This window comes from Gorilla gorilla, chromosome 10 (assembly GCF_029281585.2).
Source record: "Gorilla gorilla gorilla isolate KB3781 chromosome 10, NHGRI_mGorGor1-v2.1_pri, whole genome shotgun sequence".
Lineage (NCBI taxonomy): Eukaryota > Metazoa > Chordata > Mammalia > Primates > Hominidae > Gorilla > Gorilla gorilla.
The window spans coordinates 41,566,502-41,586,311 of NC_073234.2; the positions used below are offsets into that span (position 1 = coordinate 41,566,502).

Sequence of the window (19,810 nt, forward strand, 5' to 3'; positions counted from 1 at the left end):
GGAGTACTGTGAAGTAATCTGGGCATGGTTATGTAGCTAGTTAGTGGTAGAATCTAGACTCTTAACTGAGGTCTGTCTGTACTCATTCTTAACTACTCTGCAGAATGGCTTCACCTAACCTGTTGTTTAAGTGCCATGTCACTATTTGAGCTAATCCTAGTTTTTCACTTTATCTGAGTCTAAATTATTAAGGGGAAACTAATCAGTAAAAAAACTATTCCACTTGATTATTGAGACCATTTAAAATCTAGCCTGGTGCCATTTAATATGAAGGTTAATTGACTTTTACAATTTTGTCAGCTTATATTTAGTTTTGTCTCTTGCTTATGCAGGCATCTAATTCTTAGTAATTATTAACAGCAAAATTTAGTGTATACAAATCTATATAAATTAGCATATGCATTCCAAGTGATTCTGATACACAACTTTCAAACCAGTCTGTTTAGTCAGAATCCATAGCATTCTCCCTAGAATCTAGTCAGTGGCTCAACATTAAATTTGGCTACTTGTAATATATTACCTATTTAAACAAAATTTTCTGTTTTAATCAGGTAGATGGTATAATGGGTTTATTTAAGTAAGCATGATATAGTCATAAACATAACAAAAATTGCATAATTTTAATTTGCCTTCTTAACTTGAGTCAAATATTTCTGTTTCTACAATGATTATTATACTTCTAAATATAAAAGCATTAGGTCCATGGCCCATCAGAGTTAATACCACTTTGGGCTGCCACATCAGCATACTTTCTAAATGTTTTAAGAATTTTTTTATTGCGGCAGTATTCACAATAGCAAAGACTTGGAACCAACCCAGATGTCCAACAATGATAGATTGGATTAAGAAAATGGGGCACATATACACCATGGAATACTATGCAGCCATAAAAAATGATGAGTTCATGTCCTTTGTAGGGACATGGATGAAGCTGGAAATCATCATTCTCAGTAAACTATCGCAAGAACAAAAAACCAAACACTGCATATTCTCACTCATAGGTGGGAATTGAACAATGAGAACACATGGAACCAGGAAGGGGAACATCACACTCTGGGGACTGTTGTGGGGTGGGGTGAGGGGGGAGGAATAGCTTTAGGAGATATACCTAATGCTAAATGACGAGTTAATGGGTGCGGCACACCAGCATGGCACATGCATACATATGTAACTAACCTGCACATTGTGCACATGTACCCTAAAACTTAAAGTATAATAATAATAAAATAAAAAATAATAAAAATAGAAATATTTTAAGGATTAAATAATAATTAGCATAATACCTCTAATAAGAAAAAAAAAAGAATTTTTTAGCATCATCAAGAAACCAGATATGCTTTCCAGAACTAAAGCTTCAATTCTTTCTGAGAGGAGCAGTGAAAGTTCAGTCTGAAAAAAACAAATATGAAATAGAAACCACACACTCCCTACTTTTCACTGCTGTGCTGCAACTATGTAAGACGTAACAGCAATAATATTCAATCATTCAAAAATATTAACTCAGTGCCTACTATGGGCCAGCAGTTCTAGCGATAATCAAATACTATAGAGAAGAAGCCAATCTAAAAGTCAAGAAATATTAGGGGTAGCGGATGGCAGACATGGAATGAAAAAAATGGATATATAATGGCTACAGTCTGAGAGTTTCAACAATAGGTCTAAAATCAATTATTGCCATTTGCTACCAGTGGCACATGGTTTGGCAATGTTAACACAATAAGCATTCAAAAATATTGAAACTGTTTTTTAAAAATATTAATGCACATTATCTGCTCAGGTGGGAGTGGCCAAATAAGATTCCTTTATTTTAATTCTTAGAGTCTATCCCCACTATGTATTTGGACTTGATTCTTTTTTCATCCCCTCATGCATGGTAACTTCTCTGTTGACACTAAGAATTGTGTGGATAAGAATAGGCTCTAAAACTCAGTTGATCAAACTAATTCCGTATGAAAAAAAAAGAAGGACCAATTGTGCTTATCTTATGTAACAAAATCAACTGCCTGATAAATAACAAGACCTACTGGCTTTCACTCTCTTTTTTTTTTTTTTTTTTTTTTTTGAGACGGAGTCTCGCTCTGTCGCCCAGGCTGGAGTGCAGTGGCGCGATCTCGGCTCACTGCAAGCTCCGCCTCCCAGGTTCACACCATTCTCCTGCCTCAGCCTCCCGCGTAGCTGGGACTACAGGCGCCCGCCACCACGCCCGGCTAATTTTTTGTATTTTTTAGTAGAGACGGGGTTTCACTGTGTTAGCCAGGATGGTCTCGATCTCCTGACCTCGTGATCCGCCCTCCTCGGCCTCCCAAAGTGCTGGGATTACAGGCGTGAGCCACTGCGCCCGGCCCACTCTCTTTTGACAATTGTTTTGATGTCATGGTATATTTATATTGAGAGATATACCACCTAAAACACCTGTGCTAGATACCATAGGATAGCCCTGGTGGACAGAGAAAGACAACAACCACACCACCTAGGTCTTAGAGCCGACTTTGATACATTCCTAACCAAGTGAAAAAAAAATGAAGAGACAAAAGGTCAATGATGTCATTAAAATTAACAAATTAAACATAACTTTTCACACTTTCAGAATGGTTCCTTGATGTCATGTAGAAAACAGTTTAAAAACTGACTAAATAATGGAAAAATTTACATTTAGCCTGGCAATGACTCTGACCATGAGAGAGCAGGCCAAGAGTCTAAGTGAATACTTAAGTCCGGTATTAACCAAAACAATATACATTGGTTGCTGGCAAAGGCTGGTGCACAAACAGAATGTAATATTTATAACATTTAAAGTCTAAGACTAAACAAAGTTTTAACTTCAAAATGCTCTGATACATGTCTTTAAACCATAAGTTCAGAAGGCATAATTTACTTCTAAAAGCATTCACCACTGTAATTCAGAAGGGAACTATAAAATAACCACAAGCAATTCCAACAAAAATCCAATGCTTCTGTAATGTACATTTTATCTATTTCTCTCTCTCTCTCTCTCTCTTAAGTATCAGACCAGCTTCTCAATTTGTGAGGGTATTCTTTGGTCATGCTCTAAACATGTACTGCATCTTTTTACTGAATAATTTAGCACAGACACTTTTATTGGCATCTTTGAAAATATTTCAGATCTTAAAATCTGAAGGTAATCTTTCCAATTTATAAACATGGAACATGAATGGCCCTCAAAAAAACTGTGAATAAATTTTCGGTCATCCCTGTCTTTCTCTATATGGAATAGACACATGAATATATTCTTATCAGTGATATTATAAATGTATTTTCTCAGCATGTAACAAATTTCAAATTAATATATCCAATGTACTCAACTAAAAAATAGATTCTGACCTTTTGAGAGAATATTTTACAATTTTGGCTCATTTCAATATAAACAGACGAGAGATCTGTTCACCAATGATAAAGATAAAATAGCATTTTTTTCTGATATATTTTTAAGAGACCAAAACAACTGAAGTAGATAAAAATCCTGAAGATTATGCTACTAATTATCAGTCTAACATAAGTTCTTAAGTTCACAGGTCCAGGTTCTGAAACAAGTTTAGGTCTAAAATTGACTAATTATGAAATTTTAAAGTTTATAATAAAACCTAAAATTAACCTGCCCATATTCCTTCAGGCTATTAGTATTATTATAAAACACATTTAAACATCTGTATATAAAGTCTCAGTTAATGGATATTAATTTTATGCTTTACATATTCCTTGATGAAAAATGTTCTTACCTGCAAGAGGAGGGCCAAGAAGAACTGGGCCACACTCCACAATTGTGACAAGTCCAACGGCACTGGAAAATCTTGGTGCACCCACGAGGTCCATGAGAGTTTCAAAGAGAACACTGCTAACACTCCCAAATCCAAGGCCAAAAAATACAGCATATAATACCAGGCTTGTGTAGTCCTGTGCCAGTGGGCACAAGAGGTGACACACTCCATTGAACATGATTGCAAAACTGAAGAAGTACTGAATTCGAGGTCGAATATATTTGGAGTTTGCAATTAATCCTACAGAAGGCCTAGCAAACATATCAACGAAAGCCATAACAGATAGCAGAAAAGCTGCCGAGTACTCATCAATTCCTTGGTCTTTAGCATATGGAGCCAAGAATATAATGGGGGCAAAAAAACCTAGGAACATAATGACATTTCCAGACAGATATATCAGAAATCCTCTATGCTTAAAAAGGGAGAAATCTAAATACTTATTAACTTTTTCCCAAGCTGATTTCTTCGTTTTGATTTTCTTCGGGCTTGAATCATCTTCTGTTTTGCCAGTCTTACTTTTAGACTTAGAAGTGGTTTGATTGGGTCCAAGGGGTCTCATGAGGGAACCAGCCACACAGGCATTCAAAAGTAGACTTCCCAAAATCAGGAAGCTTCCTTTCCAGCCAAAAGTATTAAAAAGGTACTGATTGAAAGGAGCCAATGAACTTAAGAAAACAGGACTTCCTGCCATGGCCAATCCATTTGCCATGGGTCGCTTCCTATAGAAGTATTTGCCAATTATGGTTAAGGCGGGTTGCAGGTTGAAGGCTAAACCTAAACCTAAAAAGAACAAAACAAAAGTGGGGGAAAACACAAACACATTATGGCACTCACAAAAGAAATTACTCCTCAAAATGTACATTCAAGTGGGAAAGGCAGAATTAAAAACAATATCAGATAGTACATTTTGATTATTATAAATGTAATTGCATAAAAACAATAAGGTTTTCATAACTGAACACTTGAAACGACAGTTTCATTTCAAGTTTAATTCCTTTAATTTTAAAGCACAAAAATAAAATTGAGAATTTCCACTGATATATCAACAGTTGTACAATAGGTTGAAACTAGGACAAAATTATTAGTTCTCAATTAAAATCATTTAATTCCTCAGATCCTTTCCTCTTGACATATATACACATATATAGAATAGATTTCTTCCTTGTGAGCAAGAGGGCAATATAAAAATGAATACTTTCCTTTCGGCATTGAAGAATTATAAACAGACTAAAAAGGTCGTAATTTGTAACAATCTTATGTCTCCCCACAAACATTTGTTTCAATACTATGCAAATAACAAAAATTTCATGCTGTACATCCCTCACATTCCACATTTAATGTATATAGATGCACTTGTGTGCTAAGTAAAAAGGAATTTTTTGCTTGAAACATAGTTTTAATTCAGGGATTAACACTGATTGTTTATATGAGCCAAAGTCCCACTGTCTAGGGAGTTCCTTGGCAGTGTTGAGTATCACCTTTGGAAAATAAATTACCTCTTGTAGCTCACTAAGGCACTACTGAGCAATTGTAATAAATAAGATCCTTTAAAAAGTACATTGATTTAGGCCGGGAGTGGTGGTTCATGCCTGTAATCCCAGCACTTTGGGAGGCCAGGGCAGATGGATCATGAGGTCAGGAGATCGAGACCATCCTGGCCAACATGGTGAAACCCCGTCTCTATTAAAAATACAAAAATTAGCCGGGTGTGGTGGCACATGCCTGTAATCCCAGCTACTTGGGAGGCTGAGGCAAGAGAATCACTTGGACTGAGGAGGTGGAGATTGCAGTGAGCCGAGATCATGCCACTGCACTCCAGCCTGGCGACAGAGCAAGATTCTGTCTCAAAAAAAAAAGTACATTGGTTTATGAAAATTCGGCTTATATAAACTATCTCTTGTTTTCCCTTAAACTAGGAATTACTCTATATTTTAGGGGCTAGAGAGGTAAGAGTTCTTCTACATTAACTAATTTACCTAGATTGAAACAGTTCTGTAAAGTGGTTAAGTATTCCAGTCGTGAAATACACAGGTCTGTGTACAAATACTCCAACCCTTTAATACAGACATTTTCTATAAGTAAGAAGACCCCTAAAAGCTGACAAGAAGGAACAAGAACATGCTTTGGAGAGTAACAGGACAGCATGTTCTCTAACGCTATACCTCAGCCATACCTGTGAGATATGCAGAATGAGTGTAATTAAATCCGATTTATAAATAACAAAACTGACCAGCCTATGGTCAAGTAGCTTGTAAGTAGAAGAACCCAAATTAAAATCCAGGTATTATGTTTCAGAGCTTAAGGTGTTTTTTTTTTTTTTTTATCTTATATCATTTTCTCCATTCTGTCGCCTGGAACTTTTGCCTTCAAATCTTAATCCATATTTTCATCTGGAAATAGGTGCCATCTCTTTCTCATTCTGGCATGGTAAAACAAACATAGGCTTGAAATCAATAGAACTGATCTACTCCAAATAGGTACCTATTTTATATTACTGGGCAAAACACTTAGACTTCCTGAGCTTGACTTCACCTAACAACACAAAAAGATTTTGCCAAAATAAAGTAAGTTTTAGAACTGTAAGTATTATATAAATGGTATTATGATTATTTGCAAATATTTATGATCATCAAAATTCTGGGTACTCTGTAAAGTACTATGTATTCATTTTTTACATTTTTCTAATAACCCCTTTAAGAAGAGCTATTATTTATCTAATTTTATAGACAAAGAAAGTATAAGGAGGTTAACGTACCCATGATCACACAGATCATATGTGTCAAGTCAAGTTTAAATGCTAGATCTGTCTACTTTTGGAAACCAAAGTCAAAGTATTTGCTGATAATGATTTAAAGTAAATCCCTCATAGATGGACTTAATAATTGCATTTGGGGGCATCAAAGTATTTAAGAGCCAAAGGAATACAATTCTAAGTTGAAACACCAATAATGCCATTGATATCTGTAGTGAGGAAATAACAAAATCATCTTTTCCCTACTTGTAGGTGCATCCTGACTTCTACAGTCAAATGCAGTAGTCAATTTCTCTACACAAAAGAAAAGGCACTCTCTTCACTATGATAATGCTTACATACAAGACGGTTTTCATTTACAATATTAAATGCATTTCGTTATATCAAAAAAGGAGAGAGATGTGGATAGATTGTAAAGAGAAAGATTTTAACATCACTATTACTGTAAGCTTCAATACATTTTTTTCATCAAATGATGCATGAGTGTAAGATTACATGAGTGTAAATATGTTTGCCTTTTTATCTCTGGGCAGAAAGAAAAGATTCAGTCTCTTTATATATTGAAGTCCGATTTTTCCTAATATGTTGAATATAAATTTGTAATGCAATTTTTTATTTAGACTAATAAAAATAGTGCTTTCCAGGTGTACATATTGTGGTCATTTTGAGTCAATAGATATGTGCATGAGAAACAACTATCATCAAGTGACAGTAGGTCATTTTTAATATTTGTGTTTGAAGAAAGTGTGGCTCACTGAGCTTTTAAACAGGATCATTTCAGTAAGAAAAAGAAGGAACAGGGTTAATGAGCTCTACCACTAATCAGAACAAGTAACAAGAATTTTATTGTTAAAGCTAAATCAGTGCATCCAGAAAATATCTCTCTGGCATCGTTTTAACATATTATGAGTGGAAAGTCAGATACTGCAAATGGAGATAAGTCATGAAAATAAGTTTTATAATAATGAAGGTATTTATTTACATCAGAAAGTCTGTGTCCAACAACACCATCTCCATTGGCTGAAGAGTAAAAAGCAAAAAAGGAAAAAAAGCAAACTAAAGCTGTTTTCTTTTTAAATTTATATGATAACATGTAACTTGTCTGATAATTTTTTATTTTTTTAAAAATGAAATGTTTGCCCATTATATAGCTTGAATTTCAATGTACTAGATGAAAATACTTTAAAACTGCATTGTTTATAAAAAAATAAATTCAAAGAAAATAAGAATTTTCTGTTGTTCATTCTTCTCATAGAGCTTTGAAAATAACAGAAGAGTTAAGAATAAGCTGAAGACTAAATGGCTTACCTGTAATGAATCCCATAGTGAGGTACAGCTGTACCACGCTGCTACTAAAGGAGGCCAACACCATTCCAAGACAGCATAATAAGCCTCCTGCTATCACCACTGGCCGGCTGCCATATTTATTCACCAAAACACTACTTACAGGACCTACAGCAGAGAGGAGATAAAGAAATACTCAGTTGCTCTTGTCATTTATTTGTTTATCTTTAACATCCAATCATTTGGAAAGGCAAGAAAGCACATTTTAATGGTCAGAGGAGAAATACTAGTTCACATGAAACATAATGAGAACTTTTCAATACTTCACAAACGATCAGTTTGACAGGTTATTTTCAGTCATATGTATAAAAGCACATGAAATAATAAATTAGAAGTGTTGAACATATATTTTGTTGTAACCATAATCATTCAACTCTTGATGGAAAAGTTTTTCAATAGAACATAGCTAAAATATCCAAAACATCTTAAAAGATGCAAGTAAATTTATGTAACAAAAAAATCTAGGAATTACATAAATGACTTGTCTGTTAAAATTTTATTTTCTAGAATAATGTGTCTGTATACACATACATATGCCATTAATTAGAGCTGAAATTGTTTTTTAAAATTATCTTCAACAGTGATTTTTCTTTAATACTATAATTTGTTGATTCTAAGACACCTATTGTTTTCACATCCTATCATATTAGCAATAAGGATGTCTTACACCTAATGACTTTTTCCAATCTAGGTTCATCAAGAGGCAGTCATAGGTAGTAATGTTATCATGGACTATGCATGTCTGAATTTGGTTATTATTTCCTGTGGCTTGATTGGACAATGCTTAATCACATTTCAGTAGAACCTTTTAAGGAGCATTTGAAAAATGAATATAAATATAAATCCTGATTTTTGACAGGAAAATCTCCTGTTGACACGTTCTAGTAAGGTAGAGTAAATAGCAACATCAAAACTTAAAGATTGGGTGTTGCTCTTTAGATGAAATCACTGGAAAAATGGTGGATCTCTCTGTTAAAATATATTGCACACTGACAGAATAAGCTTAGGTGTGAGATGTGAATGTTGAAAACTCAGACTCCAAAGTAATTTAGAAGAGTCCGGTAGTGAAAGGGAAGAAGGTTTAGGAATGCCTTACCAATATTTCCAATGTATGTCTGTGTGTGTATATACATAAAATATTCACAAGTGATTAAAATTATTAAAATAATCTGCATTTAAGTCTAAAAAAGTTCTTTTAGTAGTTATAAAAATTCTAAATGTTAAGAAACTGTGTTTTACTTCAGTGACAGCATTATTTTCTTTCTTGGTGTACTATAAAATAACAGTGTAACTTAACAATTGAGACTATCTTAGACTTGATTAAATTCCATAGTACTTTATGGGACTTGTCAACGTATAAATGGCTTGCTTTCACATTTCATTCTTAAATTAAAATTGTATTTCATCTGAAACTAGGGACACTATTTGGAGGAAATAAATACTAGGTTAGGTCAGAATTTTCAATCCAATATTTGGCCTAAAAAACATAATTTTTCAGCTAATACTATGGTATTAAGAATTTCCAAGTATATTGTATTTGAGAATTTTTACATGGATCATATATAAAACACATTGAGATTCACTTATCAATGCACTCATATCCTTTTATACAAATATAATTATTATTTTTATTCTGCAAAAAAATTTAAAATTAAACTTCAGTGCCTAATATTATTAACTCCACAATATCTTTTGAAAGAATATTGGTAATAACACACAATTTCAGAAAGAGATAACTCAAACACAGAATACAAAAGTTTGCATTTATAATAGTAAGCAACATAAAACTTTAAAAAGGCCACATGAAAGAATGCTCTATAAAAACAACAGGGTTTGGAGGGAAGAACTAAAAGAAAATTGTACAAGTTGCATAAAAAGAATATAATTCTGTCCCTGACATGGTAATGTTCACCTGAAGAGCTGAAGAAAATAAATTATACACATAGAGAATATATATAACACATATTATATAAGACATACCTCAGAGACACTGCAGGTGAGGTTCCAGAGAACCTTGATAAAGTGAATATTGCAATAAAGTGAGTCACAAATTTTTTGATTTCTCAGTGCATATAAAAGTTATGTTTACACTTTACACACTATATTAAGTGTGCATAGAATTATATCTAAAAAGTGTGCATAACTTAATTAAAAATATTTTATTGCTAAAAAATGTTAATGATCATCTCAGCCTTCAGTGATTTTCAGTCTTTTTGCTGGTGGAGGGTCCTATTTTGATGTTGATGGCTGCTGACTGATCAGGGTTGGCAGTTGCTAAAGGCTGGGGTAGCTGTGGCAATCTTTTGTTGTTGTTGTTGAGAGAGTCTTGCTCTGTCACCCAGGCTGGAGTGCAGTGGATCGATCATAGCTCACTGAAGCCTTGACCCCCCTAGACTCGAGATCCTCCCAACTAAGTCTCCCTAGTAGCTGAGACCACAGGTGTGTGCCACCATGCCTGGCTATTCTTTTTAATTTTTTTCGTAGAGACGGGGCCTTGCTATGTTGCCCAGGCTGGTCTTGAATTCCTGGGCTCAAGTGATACTACCACCTCAGCCTCCCTAAATGCTGGGATTATAAGTGTGAGCCATTGCACCTGGCTGGCAATTGCTTAAAATAAGACAAACAAGTTTGTTGCATCAGTTGATTCTTCCTTTCATGCTAGATTTCTTTGTAGCATGCGATGTCATTTGACAGCATTTTACCCACAGTAGAACTTCTTTCTAAACTGGAGTCAATTCTCTCAAACCTTTCCACTGCTTTATCAACTAAGTTTATGTACTATTCTAAACCTTTTGTAGTTATATCAACAATATATACAGCATTTTCATCAGGAGTAAATTATATTTCAAGAAACCACTTTCTTGGCTCATCCATAAGAAGCAACTCTCCTTGATTCAAGTTTTATAAGATTGCAGCAATCTAGTCACACCTTCAGGCTCCACTTCTAATTCTAGTTCTCTTGCTATTTCTACCACATCTGCAGTTACTTACTTCACTGAAGTCCTGAGCCTCTTAAAGTCACCCATGAGGATTGAAATAAACTTCTTCCAAACTTCTGTTAATGTTGGTATTTTGACCTCCTCCCATAACAGTGAATGATCGTGATGTTATCTAGAATAGCAAATCGTTTCCAGAAGATTTTCCATCTCCTTTTCCCAGATTCATCAGAGGAATCATTATGTACAGCAGCTGTAAGCTTACAAAATGTATTTAAATTTTTTTATTATGCTTTAAGTTCTAGGGTACATGTGCACAACGTGCAGGTTTGTTACATATGTATACATGGGCCATGTTGGTGTGCTGCATCCATTAACTCCTCATTTACATTAGGTATATCTCCTAATGCTATCCCTCCCCCCTCCCCCCACCCCACGACAGGCCCCAGTGTGTGATGTTCCCCTTCCAAGTGTTCTCATTGTTCAATTCCTACCTATGAGTGAGAACATGAGGTGTTTGGTTTTTTGTCCTTGCGATAGTTTGCTGAAATTGAAACTTGAAATGACTCCTTGATCCATGAGCTGCAGAATGAATGTTGTATTAGCCGGCATGAAAACAACATTAACCTCCTTGTACATCTCTATCAGAGCTCCTGGGTGACCCAGGTGCATTGTCAATAAGCAGTAATATTTTGAAAGGAACTTTTTTTCTTAGCAGCAGGTCTCAACAGTGGGCTTAAAATATTCAGCAAACTATGCTGTAAACAAATGTACTATTATACAGACTTTGCTATTCCATTTATAAAACACAGGCAGAACAGATTTGGCATAATTATTAAGGGACACAGATTTTGCAGAATAGTAAATGAGCTTTGCTTCAACTTAAAGTCACCAGCTTCATTGGGCCCTAACAAGAGAGTCAGCTTGTCCTTTGAAGCTTTGAAGACAAGCATTGGCTTCTGCTCTCTACTGATGAAAGTCCTAGACAGCATCTACTTCCAATAGAAGGCTATTTCATCAACACTGACAATCTGTTGTTCAGTGTAGTCACCTTTATCAATGATCTTAGCTAGATCTTCAGGATAACTTGCTGCAGTTTCTAATCAGCATTTGTTGCTTCACCTTTCACTTTTATGTTAGCAAGATGGCTTCTTTCCTTAAACCTCATGAATCAACATTTACTAGCTTCTAGTTTATTTGCATACTAGAAGCTAGTAAATGTTGATTCATGAGGTTTAAGGAAAGAAGCAATCTCGCTAATAAACTAGAAAATTTAGAAGAAATGGATAAATTCCTCAACACATACACCCTCCCAAGACTAAACCAGGAAGAAGTTGAATCTCTGAATAGATCAATCACAGGCTCTGAATTTGAGGCAATAATTAATAGCTTACCAACCAAAAAAAGCCCAGGACCAGATGGATTCACAGCTGAATTCTACCAGAGGTACAAGGAGGAACTGGTACCATTCCTTCTAAAGCTATTCCAATCAATAGAAAAAGAGGGAATCCTCCCTAACTCATTTTATGAGGCCAGCATCATCCTGATACCAAAGCCTGGCAGAGACACAACCAAAAAAGAGAATTTTAGACCAATATCTTTGATGAACATAGATGCAAAAATCCTCAATAAAATACTGGCAAAACGAATCCAGCAGCACATCAAAAAGCTTATCCACCATGATCAAGTGGGCTTCATGCCTGGGATGCGAGGCTGGTTCAACATACAAAAACCAATAAACGTAATCCAGCATCTAAACAGAACCAAAGACAAAAACCACATGATTATCTCAATAGATGCAGAAAAGGCCTTTGACAAAATTCAACAACCCTTCATGCTAAAATCTCTCAATAAATTAGGTATTGGTGAGACATATCTCAAAATAATAAGAGCTATCTATGACAAACCCACAGCCAATATCATACTGAACGGGCAAAAACTGGAAGCATTCCCTTTGAAAACTGGCACAAGACAGGGATGCCCTCTCTCACCACTCCTATTCAACATAGTGTTGGAAGTTCTGGCCAGGGCAATCAGGCAGGAGAAGGAAATAAAGGGCATTCAATTAGGAAAAGAGGAAGTCAAATTGTCTCTGTTTGCAGATGACATGATTGTATATCTAGAAAACCCCAGTGTCTCAGCCCAAAATCTCCTTAAGCTGATAAGCAACTTCAGCAAAGTCTCAGTATACAAAATCAATGTGCAAAAATCACAAGCATTCCTATACACCAATAACAAACAGCTAAATCATGAGTGAACTCCCTTTCACAATTGCTTCAAAGAGAATAAAATACCTAGGAATCCAACTTACAAGGGATGAGAAGGACCTCTTCAAGGAGAACTACAAACCACTGCTCAATGAAATAAAAGAGGATACAAACAAATGGAAGAACAGTCCATGCTCATGGGTAGGAAGAATCAATATCGTGAAAATGGCCATACTGCCCAAGGTAATTTATAGATTCAATGCAATCCCCATCAAGCTACCAATGACTTTCTCCACAGAATTGGAAAAAACTACTTTAAAGTTCATATGGAACCAAAAAAGAGCCCACATTGCCAAGTGAATCTTAAGTCAAAAGAACAAAACTGGAGGCATCACGCTACCTGACTTCAAACTATACTACAAGGCTACAGTAACCAAAACAGCATGATACTGGTACCAAAACAGAGATATAGACCAACGGAACAGAACAGAGCCCTCAGAAATAATGCCACATATCTACAACTATCTGATCTTTGACAAAACTGACAAAATCAAGAAATGGGGAAAGGATTCCCTATTTAATAAATGGTGCTGGGAAAACTGGCTAGCCATATGTAGAAAGCTGAAACTGGATCCCTTCCTTACACCTTATACAAAAATTAATTCACGATGGATTAAAGACTTACATGTTAGACCTAAAACCATAAAAACCCTAGAAGAAAACCTAGGCAATACCATTCAGGACATAGGCATGGGCAAGGACTTCATGTCTAAAACACCAAAAGCAATGGCAACAAAAGCCAAAATTGACAAATGGGATCTAATTAAACTAAAGAGCTTCTGCACAGCAAAAGAAACTACCATCAGAGTGAACAGGCAACCTACAGAATGGGAGAAAATTTTTGCAACCTACTCATCTGACAAAGGGCTAATATCCAGAATCTACAATGAACTCAAACAAATATACAAGAAAAAAACAAACAACCCCATCAAAAAGTGGGCAAAAGATATGAACAGACATTCTCAAAAGAAGACATTTATGCAGCCAAAAAACACATGAAAAAAATGCTCATCATCACTGGCCATCAGAGAAATGCAAATCAAAACCACAATGAGATACCATCTCACACCAGTTAGAATGGCAATCATTAAAAGTCAGGAAACAACAGGTGCTGGAGAGGATGTGGAGAAACAGGAACACTTTCACACTGTTGGTGGGACTGTAAACTAGTTCAACCATTGTGGAAGACAGCGTGGCGATTCCTCAGGGATCTAGAACTAGAAATACCATTTGACCCAGCAATCCCATTACTGGGTATATACCCAAAGGATTGTAAATCATGCTGCTATAAAGACACATGCACACGTATGTTTACTGCGGCACTATTCACAATAGCAAAGACTTGGAACCAACCCAAATGTCCAACAATGATAGACTGGATTAAGAAAATGGGGCACATATACACCATGGGATATTATGCAGCCATAAAAAATGATGAGTTCATGTATTTTGTAGGGACATGGATGAAGCTGGAAACCATCGTTCTCAGCAAACTATCGCAAGGACAAAAAACCAAACACCACGTGTTCTCACTCATAGGTGGGAATTGAACAATGAGAACACATGGACACAGGAAGGGGAACATCACACTCTGGGAACTGTTGTGGTGGAGGGGGAGGGGGGAGGGATAGCATTAGGAGATATACCTAATGCTAAATGACGAGTTAATGGGTGCAGCACACCAACATGGCACATGTATACATATGTAACAAACCTGCACGTTGTGCACATGTACCCTAAAACTTAAAGTATAATAATAATAAAAAACAAAAACAAAAACAAAAAAATGTACTAGCTTCAAACTTCTCTTCTGCAGATTCCTTACCTTCAATAGAATTGAAGACAGTTAGGGCCCTGCTCTGGATTAGGCTCTGGCTTAGGGAATGTTGTGGGTGGTTTGATCTTGTATCCAAACTTCTAAAACTTTCTTCACTTTTCCTTTGCATTCACAACTTGGCTAACCTTAGTGCTAGACACCTAGCTTTCAGCCTGCCTGTGCTTTCAGCACCTTTCTCATTAAGGTGAATCATTTCTAGCTTTTGATTTCAAATGAGAGACTTGCAACTCTTCCTTTCACTTGAACACTTAGAAGCCACTGTAGGTTTATTAAGTGGCCTAATTTCAATACTGTTGTATCTCAGACAGTAGAGAGGCCCTAGGAGAGGGGGAGAGATAGCAGAACAGCTGGTCTATGGAGCAGTGAGAATGCACACAACATTAAACTTACCCTCTTATATGGGCACAGTTCATGGCACCCAAAAACAATTACAATAGCAACATCAAAGATAACCATAACAGATATAATAACAATAAGAGTTTGAAATACTGTGAGAATTACCAAATGTGACACAAGACACAAAGTCAGCACATGCTGTCATGAAAAATGGTGCCAACAGAGTTTCTGAAGGCAGGGTTGCCACAAACCTTCAATTTGTAATTAATGCAGTATTTTCAAAGTGCAATAAAGTGAAATGCAATAAGTAGAAGTATACCTGTATTTTAATTTTTCGATTTTTTGCCTCTAAATGATAAAAAGGCAGTATAGTTATTTTCATTTTTTAAGTTTTGGTAAATGTTTTTGATACACTTCTCAGAAATGCTAAGTTTATTGACTAGAAATAATCTTTTTGTTAATCAGATGGTTTCCAATTTTCTGCTCTTCACAATATTGAGGGAAGATTCAAGTGAATTGTCAGTCCACAGATCATTACAAATAATTTTTGATAATAAATCATTATGTGATTTTTGGCAAGTTCAAATAATTGACTAATACTGAAAATAAAATACTTTCCACTGTCATCTACTTTATTATGTGAACAAGTTACTCAGCACGTACCTCAATTAAAAACCAAGAAAAACCAAGAAAGAAATATAATTGAGACAAAAACTTGTATCTGCTTAACTAGCACTAAAAATTACTCATCTATAGATATACAGGATGCCTATTGATTTCATTAAAAGGGATCTTATTTTGATTGAATCTGCTATAAAAGTATAATAGAATATTTTAACCATGTAGTCTTATGATCCCAGAAAATTTTTAAAAATTAGATGTATGTGCAATGTTTTTGCAAATAAAAATAAAATGAATTAAAAATACTTAAACCCATGAAAATAATTTGCAGAGATGTAACAAAAATATAAGTTCAAATATAGATTGGATACAGAATTTATCATTTTTCTGTCCCATGATCATTCATTCATTTATTTTTAAATGATTGATACTGAGCATCAGATTTTTTTTTTGAGAAAGATGTGGTCTCATTATGCTGCCCAGCTTCAAGTACAGTGGCTATTCCTAGGCACTATTATAGTACACTGCAGCCTCAAACTCTGAGCCTCAAGTGATCCTCCCACCTCAGCCTCCCAAGCAGCTAGGCCTACAGTCATGCTGTACTTAACCAGACTAATTTTGATATTGAGATTCCATTGTTGTTTTAGAAAGAAGTTACTGTTTCTGTTCTTATGCAAAAATCTGTAGTAGAAAGAAAATTCAAAAGAAATTTTTAGACCTTTTTTAGTTCTGGGAATGATTGTTTTACATTGAATATGTCCCTTATGGACAATTTGCAGTCAGTGGATAATTTTAGAGATATAAATAAATAATACATAAGCAACAGCACAGCTTTTCAGAATTTTATAAGACTTTTCGTTCAATTCACAATGTGTCATAACTATATAAATAGTATAATAATAGAAACGTACTTATGAATTTATCTTAACACATTCCATTTGGATATTCAAGCTAGAATGAAACAATTCAATAAGAAAGCTTTTCATGAAGAGTTTCAAGAGAGTGTATAAAAAGAAAGGCTCCATATTCATCCCATTGCATTCTGGCTTATGACACGAAAATTGTAAAAAATTTCTCAAATAGCAGGTGAAAAACAGAACAACTTAGACTCCAGAAACAGAGAAAATTCACATGACACAGTAGAATGACAAAGACCCTCTCCATTTGTTCTCCTTGAGTCAGATTACATTACAGAACAGTTCAGCCAGAGCTTAAGTATACCACTCACTGTATATCGTGGTAGCCTGATGAGGGCCCAAAGAAAGATGGAATCCCCTTAATACAGCTGGCATAATGAGTAAAATCATATATAACATTGCATAAACACCATGTGCTACTGATTTCTCCCATAAAATGACCATGTTTAGGACTTCTCTTTTAGTAAATATTGTAATGATGCCCAGATACCATGAAAATGCTCTGAATTTCTGTTTAGAGCCTTGAAACCAAGGGAACAAATAGATAAATATGTGAAAACAAATGAGTAGCCCTGCCAAGAGCTTCCTTGGGCATTTTGGCATTGTCATTTCCAAGGAATTATGCCTGGGCCTCAGCCATTTACTTCTGTTTCTTGACAAGAATGTGTATAGTTCACATGAAATAGCTACTGTTTAAGTTGATGTTCATTGATTTACACATGTACTAATAGTACATATTTTTAGAGAGCAATCTATGCTACAAATAAAACTATATACTACAATTTGGTATCATTGTGATTAGTTAGAAAGAAAAATTAAATAAAATTTATATGAGCCAAACAAGGCAATGGTAATAAAAGAGTTGAACAAATAGATTCAGATGTAAACAATAGTCTATGGTAAATCACTGTTTTCTGTACTCTTTGTATAACCAATTACTAGAGAGTCATATAAATGCATTGAGATTTTATATGTGCCATTACCAATAATAAAGCATTTATGTAACTTAAGTAGTATATTTACCAATCCAAATATTGGAAAAGTTAGAAACCTAACCATCAGACTTTAAGAGAACATAAATGCTTCTAAAACAGAAGATGAAAAAAGAAATCTAAATCTTATCAACCAAGTATTTAACAATACATAGTTTCATGTACCTAGGAATGATCCTGATTGAGTAAAGCTGCACTGAATCCTCAAGGATGTGAAGATCAAAAAGCTTTCAAATATTCTACCTGTAAACACAAGTACATTTTGCAGTAACTTCTTCAATTAAATATCATATTGTCAAGATGTGATTTTTTTTAATATTTAAAGTATTTGAAGACTAGTTGTTTAAAAAATACACGTGGTTTAATATTTAACAGAAGAATCCATGCACAATGTTACGATATATTTCACTAACAACAATGAAACGATTAACCAATCTGCTCCTTGCTTCATGTCTTTTTATTTCAGTAGTCCCCCTTACCCAAGGTTTCACTTTCAGCGTTTCAGTTACCTGTGGTCAACAAAGGTCCAAAAATGTTAAATGGAAAATTCCAGAAATAAATAATTCATAAGTTTTAAATTGTGCACTGTTCTGAGTAGCATGATAAAACCTCGTGTTGTCCTGCTTCAACCTGCTTGGGATGTGAATCCTTCCTTTGCCCTGTGTATTCACGCTGTATAGATTACCTGCCCATTACTTAGCAGCCCTCTTGGTTATCAGGTTAACAGATTGCAAGAAGAAAAAAGGCAAGTATAGTACAGTAAGATCTTTTGAGAATAAGAGACACATTCACGTAACTTTTACTAAAGTATATTATTGTTCTTTTTTATGAATTGTTGTTAATCTCTTCTTGTGCCTATTTTACGGGCATATAGTGTTGAGTACTATCTGTGATTTCAGGTCATCACTGAGGGTCTTAGAACATATCTCCCACAGATAAGGAGAGATTACTGAATACGCGATTGTGAGTTTACTATGAAATGCAGCTTAATCTCCAGAGCCCTGCACTTTTATAGGTCACTTCCAAGGACCTGGGAGGACCTAGAGATGTATTCACATGGTCATAAGCTTAATAAAATTTGAAAGGTAAGACAACATTCATATTTTTTTTTCCTCAAACAGTTTTTCCCAAATGGTATAATCTTTAGAGGGAATAAAATCTAGATTTATTCCTGGAAATGCCAATGCTTTTTGTCTGCACTCTACATAAAACTCTCAAGTTTAGATTTATTTTAGTTTCACAAGGCCAAGTTTGAATTGTTTTGTTCTTGTAATAACGGGTATAGTTTCTGTGTATTTCTCAGACACTAAGATCTATGATAGATTTTTAAATTAATGTGATCCATAAAACTGGGAAAAGTCCAGGGTGTTCACAAGAAACATATTTATTTTCTCTATGGCCATGAAGATCAGAGGCCATCTATTTTTGATCTACACATAAATCTCATTAGAAAAACATAATTGCTAGGTTTAAAATGTCATGCTAATATTAGTTACTTGTGCAATTTAAGGAAGAAAAAAGATTGTTTATAGGAACTGACCAAAAATAATTCTACAGAAAAGATAGCCTTTAATATTGCATAAGTTATCCTAAACACACCACTGCATTGTTCTATATCTCAGAGGCAGAGCATCAGAGCATTCTGAAATAAAATATTTTCCCCTGAATTTATCTCAAATACAGCCTACAAATATTTTATAAAATATTTACTATTGTGCCTTAATAACATAAATCACAAGAAAGATGTCTATTTACATTCATTAATAAAACTGTTACTTTTCTGAAAATATAAATATTGCTTTTCATAGTTCAGTAATCTGTAAAGAAACATTGGGATGTAAATAAAAAACTGTATTCTAAAGGCAAATGATAAAATTAAAAGTATCTGGCAAATAACCGACAAAATAAGAACTTCGAGGATATAATTTACCATGTTTCTTTGCATCCCTAACTATTGTCAAGAGGTTTTAAGAAAAATGCCCATAAATATGAAGTAAATCTTATTCAGTGAACAAGAAAATGGGGTCCTATT

At 34.8% G+C, this 19,810-nt stretch overlaps 1 protein-coding gene across 3 annotated transcripts in view; it reads right to left on the minus strand.

Annotated features, from left to right (window-relative positions):
• SLC16A7 (solute carrier family 16 member 7) overlaps positions 1 to 19,810 on the minus strand; it is a 191,582-nt gene that overhangs the window by 10,960 nt on the left and 160,812 nt on the right. For 2 of the 3 annotated variants that reach the window (XM_055359221.2, XM_055359222.2), the window contains 3 exons: positions 17,944 to 18,021; positions 7,837 to 7,980; positions 3,738 to 4,556 (listed from right to left, as the gene is read on the minus strand). In XM_055359221.2, the coding sequence (XP_055215196.1) occupies positions 3,738 to 4,556; positions 7,837 to 7,980; positions 17,944 to 18,021 (1,041 nt within the window). The remainder of the gene's footprint in view (positions 1 to 3,737; positions 4,557 to 7,836; positions 7,981 to 17,943; positions 18,022 to 19,810) is intronic. The other variant, XM_031016541.3, reaches the window with a different exon arrangement.